Here is a 16,831-nt window from a genome sequence, read left to right as displayed (position 1 = left end):
GAATGACTTCTGATACTCCAATGTCCATTGAAACTTCTTGTTCTTTTTTAATAGTTCAGCCAGTGGAGCAACCACTTGGCTAAAGTTTGGTACAAATTTCTGGTAAAACCCACTCATGCCCAGAAATCTCAAAACTTCTCATTTTGTTATAGGCACTGGGAAATCCATGATAGCCTTGACTTTCGCATTTCTCTGAGCCACCTTACCATGTCCAATGGTATGGCCTAGATAAGTAACTTGCGCTTTTGCAAATTCACTTTTAGCCAAGTTCATCACCAATTTAGCTTCTTGTAGTGAAGTAAGTAATTTTTCCAGATGCTGTAAATGCTCCTCCCATGCCTCACTGAAAACAATTAGATCATCAATATAAACCACACAATTGCTTAGACCTGCAATTACTTTGTTTGTCAGTCTTTGAAATGTTGCAGGTGCATTCTTCATACCAGATGGCATGACTTTAAACTGATATAGTCACTTGGCATTACGAAAGCTGATATCTCCTTTGCCCTCGCCAACGATGGTACCTGCCAATATCCTTTTAGCAAGTCAATCTTAGTGATAAATTTCGATTGTCCCACTTTCTCAATGCAATCCTCCAACCATGGTGTGGGATATGAATCCGCGTTTGTCACCTCATTCACCTTTCGATAGTCCATACACAGTCTTTGTGTTGCATCCGGTTTCGGTACCAGTACAACAGGCGATCTCCAGTTACTGCAACTAGACTCAATGATATCATTTGGAAGCATGAAATCAGTTTCTTTTTGTCCTTGTGATAACATTGCTGGATTTAATCAATGAGGTTGTTGCCTTATTGAAGATGACATTTCTATACATACATCATGTAAACCCTTTAAGGCCCACAAAATATAAATGAGTCTTTCCCAACTTATTTCCACAAATAGGTTTGTGTGACTGCAATAGCTTTTCCAAATCACTTTGACACTTGCTTGGAAGGTAACTCAATATTGCATTTAAATTTTCAAGCACCCCCTCATTATCCAATTTGATTAGAGGAAAATCAACTTCAGAGATCTGCACTTCTACCTCTTATCATTCACACCTCTTTTTGTTCCTCTTCCCTGTCAAAGTACTTTTTAAGCATATTTACAAGACACACCCTCTGCTTCTTTCTTCAATCTGGAGTGTTTATTAAATAATTTACTTCGCTCAATTTCTTTTCAATCCTGTAAGGCCCACTAAATCTTGCATTTAATGAATCCCCTAGTCCTGGTAACAAAACTAATACTTTCTCTCCAGAAATAAAGCTGCGAATTTTAGCCTTCTCATCTACTTTCACTTTCATCAATTGCTGTGAAATCTCTAAATGTTCCCTAGCCAACTCACATGCTCTGTTCAATCTTTCCCTGAAATTTGATACATAATCCAGGAGAGTAGTTTCTGCATTTTGACCCACCAATTTCTCATGAATGAATTTCAATGGTCCTCTTAACTCATGACCATAAACTAGTTCAAAAGGGCTAAAACCAGTCGATGCATGAGGAGCGTCTCTCATAGCAAATAACAGAAATGGAATTCCCATATCCCAATCCTGTACATAATCAAGACAGTATGCTCTTACCATAGCTTTTAAAGTTTGATGCCATCTTTCCAAAGCCCCTTGTGACTCCGGATGATAAGCTGTTGACGTAAACTGTTTTATCCCCAAACTGCTCATTACTTCCTTAAACAGCTGTGACATGAAATTTGACCCCTGAACTGATTGTATTTCCTTAGGTAAACCATATCTTGTAAAAAATGTAATTAACTCTCCCACAATCTTCTTAGTTGTAATATTTCTTAAAGGTATCTTATCACTTCAGGAAACCCAGTAGACACATCCATTATTGTTAATAAATACTAATATCCACTTTTAGTTTTAGGGAGAGGTCCTGTACAATCAATCATGACCCTGATAAAAGGTTCTTCAGATGCTGGCATTGGAATTAAAGGCGCAGGCATAATCGCTGCTTGTGCTTTTCCTGTTATTTGACATATGTGACAGGTTCTACAGAATTTGACTACGTCCTTATACAACCCTGGCCAAAAAAATACCTCTATCTTTTCCTGTGTTTTCCTAATTCCTAAATGTCCCCCCATTGGAACTTCATGAGCAATCCTCAGAATCTCATTTCTACATGCTAATGGGATAACAATCTGATGCACCTCCCTTCAACTTTCATTTGCTGAGATGTAATCCAACCGCCACTTTCTCAATAATATATTCCCTCAAAAATAATAACATACTGGAATACATTTTGTTTTGGTTTCTGAATAAGCTTTCTGATATAACTGTTTTAATTTCAAACCATTTTTCTGTAACTCCACTAACCTTTTTGAGTTAAACACTTCAACTGAACTGTCCTGCATTCCTTCCTCCAGAGCAATGTTATCAAATACAGTGCCAGCTAATTGGATCTCGACACCTTCTTGCCTTTGAACCGCCTGCGTATCTTGTTTATTTTGTTCTTCTGGCTGGGCCTTTGATCTTGTTATAACACAATCAGGAAACAATGCAGGATGTTCCTTCTGTAACTTCTGTTGAAAACACTTCTACAGGCTGCTCAACTACCACAGGCATCACCCACATTTGCAATCCAGCTAATCATTACCCAGAATAAATTGAACACCTGCAATGGGCAATTTTTCCACCACTCCAACTATAACCTCACCATTCTTCCATTTGCTCTTTAAATTTACCTTCCACAACAGAACAGATTTAGCATCTCCATGAACCCCACTTATTATTACCTTCTCCTGCAACACTCCCTCTGAACAACAAATATCACTATCCCAGTTTCACTTGTACACAAACCACTGGTTTCTCCCGTGCCTGAACCTCAGAACAAACAGTACTTTTACTTCCAGAGCTTTTCTAAATCCCCAATAATTCCTACAGATTTTTCCTGCAACCTCCAACACACTGACTTCATGTGCCCCACTTTATTAGAATGAAAACACCTCAATTTTCGAATCTCACTTCTACCTTCAGCACCTTCCTTTTTTGTTCTGAAAAAAAAACTTCCTGGGAACTTCCAGCTACTCCTCTTCCCTGATTGCCTTCTCTTACCTTCCTTTCACCTTCCCACTTTTTATCCTTTTCCAATTTGAAAGGGTGATGGAAAAAAGGTTTAGCTCGATGAATTAACTCGTAATCATCAGCTATCTCTGCTGCTTATCTTACAGAATCAACCCTCTGTTCCTCTACATGAGTTCTCACTACTGAAAGGATTGAATCTTTAAATTCTTCCAAAAGAATGACTTCCCTAAGAGCTGCATTTTTTAACGCCCGTATCCACTGGTCAAAATTACCTTGTTTTACTCTTTCAAACTCAATATAAATTTGCCCAGGCTGTTTTCTCATATTCCTATATTTCTGCCTGTATGCTTCAGGAACCAACTCATATGCATTCAAAATAGCTTTTTTCACCACATCATAATTCACCGACATTTCTTCTGAAAGCAAAGCATATACCTCAAGCTCCCTACCTAATAACTTAGAATGTAATAATGATGTCCAGTTTTCCTCTGGCCATTTCATCTGTTTAGATAGCTTCTCAAATGAAATGAAGAATGCTTCAATATCTGTTTCTTCAAACTCTGGAAGAGCTTGTACAATTTTAAACATATCCCCACTGGGTTCTACTCTGGAGACAAATCCTTCCTCACCTACTAAAGTCTCTTTTCTAACTATGAACATTTTCAGTTGGAACTCTCTTTCTCTCCCTCTTTCTCTTTTCTCCTTCTCCATCTTTGCAATTTTTAATTCCCTTTTAAAAGCTATTTCTCTGTCCTTTGCTTCTAATTCAAGATTTTTCATTTGCAACTGAAGTCTCACTATCTTCAGCTGTGATTCACTCGTATCAAGTTTCACTTCCAACTGTAGATGCGCTGCTATACTTTTAACTATATTAGATTTCCTAGCTCCTGCAGGTAACACCAATTTTAACTTAACTGCCAACTTTGTTAACTTACTTTTGGTTATTTTCTCCAACCCACTCAGAGTTATCTCTTCTACTCCCAGACAAGTCTTAGCAATTGCCAAAGCCATCTCGCAGTCTCACCATTTCTAAAATACCTCACCAACTCCTGAGTTCAAAGCGCTTCTCATACTCACAAGCTTAAGATTCACCAATTCCTAACCAATCGAGGAATTAGAAATATAATTTACCCCAGATAAGCCCCCAACTGTCATGACTGATGCAGTTGGTAAAGCAGAGTTATTTGCAAAAAAAACCCAGAGGAAAAATTTAAACAACTGTCATAACCAATAATTTTAAGTGTTATGCTTGAGATGTGATTCTAAACTCAGGAATCAGACCGCTAGTTCTCGAGGTTTTACAGTAAACTAAATGAAACATTTTATTAATTTACACAGGGTAAAATATATGTACACATAGCTACAAATTACCACTATCATAACCTTTATCAAATTCCCAAACTAATCTCCATTAAGGGCAACAGCAACCCATAGACTTAACCAAACACCAGACAAAGCATTTTCTCCTTATGGGTTCAAAATGAGGTTCTTTTCATTGTGGAGCCAGTTGGGGGCTTGCAGCTGCCTTTTGATCTTACATTGCCTTTGGCTGCACACCCGAAAACTACTAAAGTTATACCAATCAGCCCCATTGAATATTAATTCTCATTGTATCAACAATCTCTTTAAACTTCACCTTTTAATAATGAAACTCCTTTCATAATATCAAATTTATGGGGAGAATTTTCCCCTCCTTGGAGTTGTGCGGGGATGTACGCCCCCAATAGTGTCCACGCTGCCATTTTACGTGGGCGGGCCTGAGTCGGCAAGAGTGCGAAAGAGTGCAGAAATCTCCCTGAGGCACCTCTTTAAAGTTTCTAAAGTTTAAGAAAGGAGAAAAAAATCTTTAGACCATGTCCCCTCATGTGAAACTGTCACATGAACTGGGACATGTATATTAATTTAATCAAAAATTTTTCCAAGATTTCAAAAACATTCATGAAACCTCATCCCACCCATGGATGCAGTTCCATGAAAACTGCAAAGTCTGCCTGGACTCTTCGCCTGCCCACTAACTTTAAGGTTGGATGGGCAGCTTTTTCATTGGACTAATTAGTTAATTAATGGCCTTAACAGGCCTTTGACAGTTTGGCGGGCGCACAGCTGACTCGGCTGCGCGCCTGCCGAACTGAAAATCTAAATGACGCGTGGTGACGTCAGGACGCATGCCCAATGTCATCCTGCGTCATTTTGCACCTCGGCAAGTAGGCTTCACCCCTGCTCGCTGAGCCAAAACTTTTCCCTTATTAGCAGTATAAACATATTGCTTGGTAGCTGCTAGAAATGCGTCAATTTTCACTCCACTTCTTGAATGCCCTATTCAAAAAATGCAAACACATGCCATCTGTCACATATCAAAACTAGTATATATCAAAGCTATCATATCAAAGACTAGCTGGTTTTAATCAAATTAAGACATACCCGCAGACTAAACCTTTATTTTAAAATAAAAATATTTTCCAAAATATTATATATATTAATAGCTTCATGACAACTCAATTACTGTCTTCCCTAGCCCTTCCTGTGCTTTTCAAACAAGAGCTTCAGAGCAAAGAAATTGAAGAAGATAGTACTGCCATTCTCAACTGTGAGATTTCAAAACCAGGTGCCCCAGTGGAATGGAGGAAAGGAACTGTGGTGCTTCATCCCAGTGACAAACATGAAATGAAGCAGAAAGGCTCCTGTGTTGAGTTACTTATTCATAACCTAAAAGCCGAAGATGCTGGAAAATATACATGCGATTCAGGGGATCAGCAAACAATGGCCTTCCTAAAAGTAAAAGGTAGGCCAATAAACATTACTGTTAATTAATAGTTTTTTTTCCATCCCATAAAATTTCATCCACCCCTTTCTTCATAATAGGTGGCATTATGGATTCTTTGTTCACATTTTATCTTTTTGTGCCAATCTATGTCATCCTGCAGCCATGACTCTGTAATGGTTATCAGATTATACTTAACTATTTCTATTTGCGCTATCAGTTCAACTGTTTTGTTTTGACTGCTTCGTGCATTCAGATACAGAGCCTTTAGTTTTGTCCCATTATTATTTTTGTAACCTCTAGCCTTATCTGCTGATTTACTCTCAGTTTTGTACTCTCTGTCCCTTCCTGTCATGGTCTGTTTATCCTTTCCCATATAAATACATTTCTGTCTTGCCTTATCTCTACTCTTTGATTTATCACATCTTCCCAAGTTTCTTCTCTTGCCCCCACTATTCAGTTTAAAACCCTCTTTACTTAACTAGTTACATGGCTCGCTAGAACACTGGCCCCAGCATGTTTCAGGTGTAGACTGCTCCAACGGTACAACCCTCACTTTCCCCAGTACTGGTTCAAGTGCCCACAAACTGGAACCCACTTCTCCCACACCAGTCTTTGAGCCACACAGTCATCTTTCTAATTTTATTTACCCTATGCCAACTCGCAAGTGGCTTAGATAATAATCCGGAGATTCTTACGTTTGAGGTTCTGCTTTTTATTTAGTGCCTAGCCCCTCATACTCTCTATGCAGAACTCCTTTCCTTGTCCTACTTATGTCGTTAGTGCCTACGTGGATCATGCCCACTAGACCCTCCCCCTACCACTAGAGGTTCCTCTTAATTCCTGAGCAGATATCCTGAACCCTGGCACCGGGCAGACAACACAGCCATCTGGACTCACCCTCTCGACTGCACAGAACAGTATCTATCCCCCTGATTAACCCGTCTCCTATCACTACTACGTTCCTCTTCGCTCCCCCCACGTGAATGGCATCCTTCCCCGTGGTCAGTCCGCTTATCCACACAGGTAGCAAGCATCTTGTAACTATTGGACAAAGTCAGGGGCTGAAGCTGCTCCATCACTACATGCTTGTTCCCCTTACCTATCTGACTCGCAGTCACATCCTCCTGTCCCCGACCATTGACCAACTCTAAAGTTCTGCCTAACCTGGAACAAAGTGTCCAGGTAACTTTCCCATTCCCTGATGCCCTGCAATGTCTGCAACTCAGATTCCAGCTCAGCAACTCAGAACCGAATTTGACTAAGCTACAGACATTTTCTACAGATACGGTTGCCGGGATTGCAGCACATCCTACAGATTCCCATATGCTGCAGTCATGGCACACCACTAGCCTTATTTATTTAATTAGTCAAATAGTTAATAATTTACACAGATGAAATAATAGAAAGTTTCACACACCTAGCTTGGAGACAAGGAAGGAAACTCATGAACCGATGGAGTCTGACACAAAGTAGAAGAGGGAGCACCCCTTTCCACCTCTGCCCCAAATTCCCAACTTCTCATTTAATCTACCTCTCACTCTTTAAATGTTATGCAAGTCAGCACTTTATGGGAAATTGAAATTCCTGCAAATTTTCTTACCCATTAGTGGAAATGTATTCGTATGTAAATTGGAAAAATGTATTTTATGCTGAATTGAACTTTTTGCAAAGTTATGCACAGAAGTCTTGAATTACATATCCAAGAATTTTAGAAGTGAAGAGGCCCATAAAATTGGGAAAAAATGCAATTGGACCAGTATGACAAAGTGTTCCCGCCTCGTTCTGTCTTTCCCGTCAGAGGGTGGAGAAGTCGGGGGGTCCCCATGGCAAAAGCGGGAAGACAATTGAAATCATTTAGGAGTTAATTACGAGGCAGTTTTCCAGTGAAATCCCTCACTCCCAACAGGGTAGCTGTGTCACGCTATGTCTCCAACCCAGCAGTTAGGAAAAGGCGAGACCACAGCAGAAGGAACAGCCTCAATGAAACTGACAAGCTGTGAAGGTTTTAATCAGTGGTAGTGAAGAGGTGAAGAAATGGCCAGGCTGAAGTAACCTTACAAAGCACTCCTTCTGTCAGAGAGTGCTTGACAGGTAATTGATAACTTCCTGAAAGGCATTTCACCTTACCAGCACTTCACCCACCCTTATCTGTATTTTCCACCTACCAGCCTTCAGAGCAGCAAGGAAAAAGGTTGTGCAGCTCCAGTGTCTCCCTCTGCTGAGGGAGCATCAGCTGCCCTCTCTGCAGTCACATGTCCCTCCATAGCCCAATAAGTGATGGCCACTGAGATGCAGGTTAAGGGAGTTGAGGCCCAATAGTCCGACTGCATATAGAGGACCAATTATCCCAATGTGTGTAAGCACCTGTTCCTCATAGGCTCAGGCTGTCACTACAGGTTGCTGCTGACACCTGCTTTCCCAGTGGACCAGGTAAGCATGCATTGCCAGTGACTAACAAGGCGCCTGACACTGAAGACCCAGATCCCCTGCCTCCCACAACTCTGTTGTGTGATCTCGCCAGGATCATTTTGAATAGTGGAACAGGCTCGACAGGCCAAATGACCTACTCCTGCTCCTATATTCTATGTTTAATTAGAAATCTTCCCTTTGACAATATGGCTGTGCCATCTTGCTTGCCCTCTCTAATTGGTTGGGAAGTCAAGAGGTGAGCCCTTAATTGGTTGGCTCTTATAAAGAGTCTGCTACCCTTGTCATCGGGGTCGCAACCTGGAAATGGTTGTGACATCCGAAAAAAACTAAGGTGGTAAGATTCCGTCCCTATCAAGTTCTAATGCACTTGATAGGGGCTAAATTAAGATCGTTTTAGACACAGTTATTTTGTGACATACATAACCTGTTAGAGAAAACTATGGTATTCTTCATTTCAGGATGGCAGAAATTATATACAAATAACAAAGTACCAATCAGTTCAGAGCATGCAACAATCTAATCCAGCAGTTCTAAACTCAACATGAGAATGAGTTCAGGCTATTGAGGAATGGTAGAAGAACCCTGAACATTGTTGTTTTAGTGAGCTTGTTTGAAATGGTGTTGATATTCAAAAATCAGTTTTGAATCTTAATTGAAGTACTCTAGTTCGTCATGAACTAAATTACTGTCTCTCTTAGCCCTTCCTGTGCTTTTCAAACAAGAGCTTCAGAATAAGGAAGCTGAAGAAGACAGTACTGCTATTCTGCACTGTGAGATTTCAAAACCAGATGCCCCAGTGGAATGGAGGAAAGGATCTGTGGTGCTTCATCCAAGTGAGAAGCATGAAATGAAGCAAACAGGTTCCTGTGTTGAGTTGGTCATTCATAGCCTAAAAGTCGAAGATGCTGGAAAATATACATGCGATTCAGGGGATCAAAAGACAACTGCATCATTAAGAGTGAAAGGTAGGTCAATAATCATTACTCAGTGATTAACCTTTTCTAAATTTTTATATCTTCGGATGTCTTATTGAGCTAGATGTCACATCAGTCATCATTATTGTCTGTAAAGGTTAAATTGCATGTGTTGCTTTCAGAATTCTGAATTTTACTGCATGTTTTGGCAATAATTTATACCTGGTGGGGAGTCTGGGCAGGTGCAATTAATTTTCCTCCTAAAATAGGCAAGAGAGTGGGTGCTGTGGCTGCCCAAAGTCTCTGTCTTCCTGAACAATTATGGCTTTTGGCCTCATTTGTATGTCACTGTCAGCTATGGGTGTCAATTGACCCCTTTGTAGCAGCTTTCTGGACTGTCGGAAGATGGAAAGTTGGCTGACTTTTGTGCTGAGCTGTATGTCAGGCAGCAATTGAACATACAATTTTGCCGCTTTTAGCACCAGTAGGATGAGCATTATGAGAGTTGCATATTGATGAAAGGTAAGTAAAGCTGGCAGCTAAATGGGAACAAAAACTTTTTAGCATTGCACGGTGGGCAACCTTTACCTCTCAAATCATGCAGCCCATGCGATTCTGAAGTACAGTTTTTGCTCAACTCCCCAAGCTCATCCCAGTAATGGGAAGCTTCACAAACACAAGCCTTCAGCACAATATAGTATGTTTATTCTTAGCAGACAACAAGGTAGATGTATCACTGAAACTTTAGCACAAGGCCTTTGGAAAATATAGCCCTGGATTTCCCAGCACCTTTGCAAACAGCCTCGAAAGTGAAATGGGGAGGGGAGGGACGTAAATTCCGCTCTGACGTGATCACCCCAGATACCAACTTTACGAGGTGTGGATGGCTTGTTGAGTCAAAACGCTGCATAGATTTGAAAAGGAGGTACTTGAAGTGCCAAATAAATCTAGGATTGACTGGGGGTGGAATTTTCCACTCCCAGTCATGGCGAGCATCAGCAGACAATATGGCGGAAGGCCAAAAATCGGTTTCACGCCATTGTGAAACCAGTTTGCAATCATCCGCTATGCCCGTGAATGGCAGGCCGCGTTTCCCACTGCCGCATGTTGGGAACTTCAGCTTAATATATCTGCATATTATTACAAGCCCTGCTCGCAGGAATCATCCCCCCATGTCACATTTACTGTCCACGTTAGCGGGAAGACACGCCTTGACAAGTGTGAAGTGCAGTGTCAGGTCCATGCTCACATCACGGACATCCGAGGAGCAGAAGATGTTGGAGTCCTGCCGCAGCCAGACCCTGGAGGAACAAGTGCATTGCGTGCTGGATGGATTCAGGTGGATGTGGCTCTGCCGCAATGCAGCTCATGGAAGGTGGAAGGTCTGCTTCAGGACATCAGTATCCTGGCCATGGTTTGCGATCAATGATTGTCGAGGGGGTGGAGAGGAAGGTCCAGCTGTGAGTGGGAGAGGAAGGTGTATGGTGGGAGGGTGGGAGAGGAAAGTCTAAGTTTGACTGGGAAAGGAAGGTGTACTGAGGTGGAAACGATGGTTGTCGGGTTGGGTGCAGTTGGGAGGAGGGAACGGTGATGTCATGGGGTGGGTGAGGTTGGGAGGTGGGGAAACGTTGGTGTCGGGGGTTGAGATTGTGGGGGTGAGGGATTACAGCGGGGGCTGGGGGGGGAGGTTGTAACGGGGGAAAATGTGGCAAGGGGGAAGGAAGGTGCAAGGGAAGGAGTTTGGAGGGTGGAAGGACTTCAGCTGGAGGAAGGAGTTTGGAAGGGGGGAAGGGGTCTAGGGGGAGGAAGGAGATCGAGGAGAGGAAGGAGTTCACAGTGGGGCAGGAGCCCAGGGGGAGGAAGGAGTAAGGATGTGGGGTGTCCTAGTGAACTTGCAAGGGAGGGGTCTGTGAAGTCGATGATTGTCTCCTTGGAAGTGAAATGAAGGTGGGCCTGGTAGGGGGAAATGGGGAGAATGAGAGAGGGCAGAGTGAGCCGGGAGGGTGAGGGTCCAAAGGTAACAGTAGAAGGGATAGCGAGGTGGTTGGTGGGAACTCGGAGGCAGACCATGGGGATGGGAAGGAGAAGGTTGGGGAGGTCAATGTGGATGGGGGTGGAACGTGCACGTTCACCTGGACATCCCAGAAAGAAAAGGGCTCTGGCTAGTGGTGACGGTGGGGAGGTGGAAGGTGATGCCAGGAGGGATGTCAACAGTGATGGGGGGAAGGACATGGGTGACTTGGGGTGGGGGGAGGGGAAAGGACGGAGGAGCTAAAGACAAACTTCACCAGTACCATTTTGTAAAATTGAAAGTGAAAGGAGCCCGTGTAGGGCGGGAACAGGTGCTGCATGGGAGTGCAATCAATGAGTGGGTGGGGAGATTCAGGTCAGCTCAGATGAACAACTGAAAGAGAACCCCAGCAGGCAGCATTGAAAATGCTTAGGACATTGAGATGTGTGTGATGGAAGAAGGATCCGCGTGCGTGGGAGAGTGCTTGCATGAGGCCCCGAAAGGCCCTGCCACACACACTTCTCCTTCCAGAATCACACCTGGTCCGGCTACGTGCAGCTGAACTGCTAGTGGGGTTTGAGGGGTGGGGGGTGGGGGTGGGGAGGGATGGACTCATGAAGCCTGTATATGAAACTAAATGACACCATTACACATTACTCAGTGAAAGTGAATATATTTTCAGATTATAAAGTGACAACATGTGTTCACCCATGCAACCATTTATGATCATAATTACTTAACTTTTCTAGGCCTATCATTTCTTCCAGGTGCTGCCCTGATATCCGCAGCAGGCGTGGAGATAGCTTGTGTAATGGTTGGCCCTGTTGCCTCCAATGACTTTGGTGTGGGTCCTCTGGACAGCAGAGCCCTTTGGAGCCCCATCTTGCTTTGGCTGTCCTCCTGTGGGCCAGCTGTCCCTCTGTGGTGACAGAGGACAAGGTTGAGGGGGGTCACAGGCAAAAGTGACTCGGAGAGAGGGGACAGCCTCCAAGATTCCTGAGTCTAGCTGCTGCTGCTCCACCCTTTGGGTGCCCGAAGGTCCCGGCCTGACTCCTTGAAGGGAAAGAGCAGCTGGACGGATGTCAAGGTGTCCAATTTCCCTCTCGCGTTGCCACTGCAGGAACTCACCCATGCTTGCCGTGATGGAGTGCAGGTCTGCGCGCATCTCTGCGTTTTGCTGGACCAAGATCTCTATGGCGTCCACTATCCTTCCCATGGGAGGCACCACTTTATTAGAGAGCAGGTGGTCGCACTCCTCTGACCCCTGTGCCACTCTGTTGAGGGCTTCCAACAGCCCTGCGTGATGTTACCCTGCCTTCTGCTGACTCTGCACGATAAGTTGGAAAGCCGCATCCAGAAACTTGTCATGTGACTCGGACCTCACAGATGGCTCTTCGCCAGCAGTCCTCCGAGTGCCGGGAAGCTCGGCTGAAACTGCCTCCTCCTGCTGCGGACACGTGTCCGTGTGATGACAACCAGATTGTGAACCCAAGCCTGCTCTGGATCCAGGTCCCACCACAGTGTGTATCTCTGCGCTGGTGGAGAGTGCGGGTAAGCGCTGTGACGGGCCTTCCCGGCTGCTTATTTCCAGCTCTTCAGTGGAGGAATTGTGTCTTTTTGACTGGAGGTGAGGACCGGGATGGAGCTGAGGGACTGGCTGGCTGAGGGTGTCGGTTGCTTGGCACAGCTCCCTGTGAACCAGAGTAGAGATAATTAGTGCATGGCAGCAGAGTCAAAAGCAGGAGCGGGAGCACTCACAGTTGTGTTGAGAGAGGCATGATGTGGTGCAGGATCCTCCAAATGAGCATAGCTGAGGTCTAATCAGTGTCTTATATTAATTCAGCATAACCTCATTGCTCTTGTACTCTATGCCCCTATTAATAAAGCCCAGGATACTAGAAATCCAAAACAAAAACAGAAACAGAAATACCTGGAAAAACTCAGCAGGTCTGGCAGCATCGGCGGAGAAGAGCACAGTTGACGTTTCGAGTGCTCATGACCCGTCAACAGAACTAAGTAAAAATAGGAAAGGGATGAAATATAAGCTGGTTTAAGGGAGGGGGGGAGGGATGTTGTTAGGACAAGCAGCCAGTAATAGGTGGAGATAACCAAAAGATGTCATAGACAAAAGGACAAAGAGTTGTTGAAGGTGGTGATATTATCTAAAGGAATGTGCTAATTAAGAGTAGAGAGCAGGACAGACAAGGTACAGATAGCTCTAGAGGGGGTGGGGTGAAATAATACTAAAAGGGCATAAAAGGTAGAGATAAACAATGGGTGAAAATACATTTAAAAATAATGGAAATAGGTGGGAAAAGAAAAATCTATATAAATTATTGGAAAAAACAAAAAGGAGGGGGAAGAAACGGAAAGGGGGTGGGGATGGAGGAGAGAGTTCAAGCAGAGAAGAGCACAGTTGACGTTTCGCGTCCCCATGACCCTTACTATATGCTACAGAATACTATATGATTTATTAACTGCTCTGTCCACCTGTCCTGCCATCTTAAATGATCAATGCACATATAACAATGGCGCGCTCCTCAAAGTGAGTGAGGGGCCTAATGTGGGCCACTGCACCCCCAGCCTGGGGCCTCTCACTGCTGCTTTGAGACAACTTCCCCTGCATGAAAAGAGGAGAGAGTGTGAACGAACGCTTGGTACTGCCTCAAATGCTTATGTGGTGAGCGGAGCAATTGGCAGAATGTGGACGCGAGCTTGAGAGGATATGAGCCTGATGGAAATGTGAGGGTGTGTGTGTGAGAGTTAGTGGTGTTGTCCCTTGAGGCGTGAAATCCCTCTGGATATATGATGGGTTTGTGAGTTGAGAGTGATGAGAAGAGTGACTTATTCTTGCGGAACGGATGGGACCATTCATCCTCTTCCTGCACTGGATGGCTGCCCTTTTTTCTCAGGGCATTGGCACTGACCACTGCTGCCACCATCTCCCATGATGGATTGGTGACCTTGTTTGCTGGTCTTCGCCCAGAACGGGGCGTAGAGGACTTCGAGGTGGACCTCCACTGCATCCAGTAGGCGCTCAAGGAAAGTGTCGCTAAATTTGGGGGCAGCATGTTTCCTCCCTTTGCCTGCCATCAGTTCGCAGCAGCTTCCTATCCCTTGAAGAGTGCTAGCTCTTTGCAGGGTGGCCTTTAAATGTGGCGCCCTGTTTACTGAAGGCCTGAAGTGACGGTGTGGCAGGCGAATGAGAGGATGCCCCGCCAGCAACCCAGCATGCTTCTCAGGAATGCATGATTAATGAGGCAGGATTGGGATGATGAGGCGTGAAAAGCTGCCATTGCGACCAGAGGGTAACATATCTTTTTTCCCACCTGCTACCATTCTTAGCACAAATCTGGGACAATTCCGCCCTGGGATTTTATGGGCTCGTTCCAATTTTGGAATATCAGAGCCCTGCCATGTATATCAGGTCAGCAAGATGGTGGCAGGTTAGGTCTGAATTCGGCAGCCATCAGGTGAGACAGCCAAGGAAGACCAGAGCAGCGCAGCTGTACCATATTGCAGGGAGGAGGGAGAGTTCAGGTGCCAGGGCTTTGGGGCTGAGCCTCCATACTGCCATCTGGCAGCTGGCACATGCGTGCATTGTAAGGGGGCTGGGAATGGTGGGCTGGGGCAGTTGGGCGAAGGTAATGTTGGAGTGAATTTTTAAGCTGGTGGATGAGTTGCTGATCAAGTTGGCTGCTTTGCCCTGGATGGTCGAGCTTCTTGAGTGTTGTTGGTACTGCACTCATCCAGGAAAGTGGAGAATATTCCAGCACATTCCTGTCTTGTGCCTTGTAGATGGTTAACAGGCTTTGCAGGGGCTCAGGAGGTGAGTTACTCACTGCAAAATTCCCAGCCTCTGTTTGGGAGAGTGGCCCTTGAGACCGGGAGTGCCCATCTGCCATGGACATTGTCCACTCAGGTGAATCCTCCAGCAAGGAGAAGCACCTAAGCTGGAGGGAGCTGCAACCATAGGAATCCGGACAGCAGCAAACTCATGTCCTTCCGCAAAAAGGAGCGGCAGAAGGTCACAGAGAGGATCATGAGCAGGCTTCAGCACAGGGTAGTAGGTACCCTGTATTTTGAGTGTACAGATAAATGATACACTACCTTCAGATGTTGGAGCAGCAGTGTCGCTGATGAGTGTGCCTCTTCTGAGTGGCTATCATAAATCTTTATGCCATGATGACACATGAGCTGAGCCACATTGGTGCCTGATGCCAGTAGCAGTGAAGGTCACAGTGGCATTAACTTCTGCAGCTCCAGTTCATTACAGGAGCCCACTGGAGACATGATGGCATTTCTCAATCAGAGGCACATCATTGTATCAAAGTGGTGATCGATGCCTTCTTCAGAAGGGTCATCCGCTACATCCATTATTGCACTGATACAGTCAGTCTGAGAGAGCCATAGGATTCAGGGCCATAGCTGGATTACCCCAGGTGCAGGTTTAATAGACTGAATGCATATGGCCCTCAAGGCTCCCAAAGGCTAGCCAGTGGTCTTCATTAACAGAAAAGGCTTCCATTCTCTCAAAATCCAGCTGGTCCACAGTCATCACCAACATATTCTGCAGGTGTGTGCTTGGTACCCTGGAAGCAGCCCTGATGCCTACATACTCAGGTGCTGCCGGGCTCAGCTTTTCCATCCCCTCGCAGACCTTCGAGGTTGGATTCTTGGCGCAAGGGCTAACCATTAACGAGATGACTGCTAACTCCAGTGAAGAACCCTAAGATGGAAGCAGAAGAGAAATGCAACGCCACCTTTCTGCGATCCAAGCCACATCGAGCAGACCGTAGGTCTCCTGAAGTTGAAATTCAGGTGCCTGGATCCTTCCATAATGAACTAAGGTTCTTAAATATGCCCCAGCAAGGGGTCTGCCGGATCTTGGTGGTCTGCGCTTTGCACAACCTGACGCTACAGAGAGGGGAGGCCCTGGCCAATGAGGATGCAGTGAAGCGTAAGGCATCTTCAGACCAGGAGGATGATGAGGAAGTTGATGACCAGCTGCAGCATTCTGGAAGATATGAGGGATTGTCTGGAAGGCGCAATGACATAGATGCTAATGATGCTTGGAAGGTGCTTATACAAACACGTTTTAGATGACCTTTCCTACTTCATCTTTCCAATCAAATAAAGGTCCATCTTCACCCTCGACTGTTGCTGTTTACCTCAGTTAAAAGCCCAGTCACTTGTGCACATTAAACCTAGCACTTCTGCACATTCAATTTGATGACCACAGGCACTATGGCCCCTCCAAACAGCCCTTCGAGCAAGCCAGGACTCATGCAATTCCAGAGGGGTGTCAATAATAGATAGAGATGTTGACATAACGTATAACACCTTTATTGCAAACATAAGCAGACACAAGACTCTCTTGTGATGAAGAGTCATACAGACTCGAAACGTTAACTGTATTCCTCTCCGCAGATGCTGTCAGGCCTGCTGAGTTTTTCCAGCTATTTTTGTTTTTGTTGTGACAAGACTCTCTGTCCCGGATGAAGTAGCCATCCTGCTGCCCTGCTTTCAGAGCCCTCACTTCCTTGGGAGTGGGAATGATGAGAAATGGCACCCCACCAACGGTCTGGGCCCATTCTTTCGCAGAAGCAAAGAAGAGGAATGTTAGTTGCTTGATAATAATAGGAACAATGCCTAAGTGGCTAACAATTTAG

The 16,831-nt window shown here is 44.7% G+C and overlaps 1 protein-coding gene across 1 annotated transcript in view; it reads left to right on the top strand.

Annotated features, from left to right (window-relative positions):
* obscnb (obscurin, cytoskeletal calmodulin and titin-interacting RhoGEF b) overlaps window positions 1-16,831 on the top strand; it is a 691,209-nt gene that overhangs the window by 394,486 nt on the left and 279,892 nt on the right. Inside the window, exons 44-45 of the mRNA XM_078536828.1 lie at window positions 5,556-5,822; window positions 8,933-9,199. Of these exons, the coding sequence (XP_078392954.1) occupies window positions 5,556-5,822; window positions 8,933-9,199 (534 nt within the window). The remainder of the gene's footprint in view (window positions 1-5,555; window positions 5,823-8,932; window positions 9,200-16,831) is intronic.

Source organism: Cetorhinus maximus, chromosome 3 (assembly GCF_964194155.1).
Source record: "Cetorhinus maximus chromosome 3, sCetMax3.hap1.1, whole genome shotgun sequence".
NCBI classification, from domain to species: Eukaryota; Metazoa; Chordata; class Chondrichthyes; order Lamniformes; family Cetorhinidae; genus Cetorhinus; species Cetorhinus maximus.
This window is presented reverse-complemented; position numbering and strand designations above follow the sequence as displayed.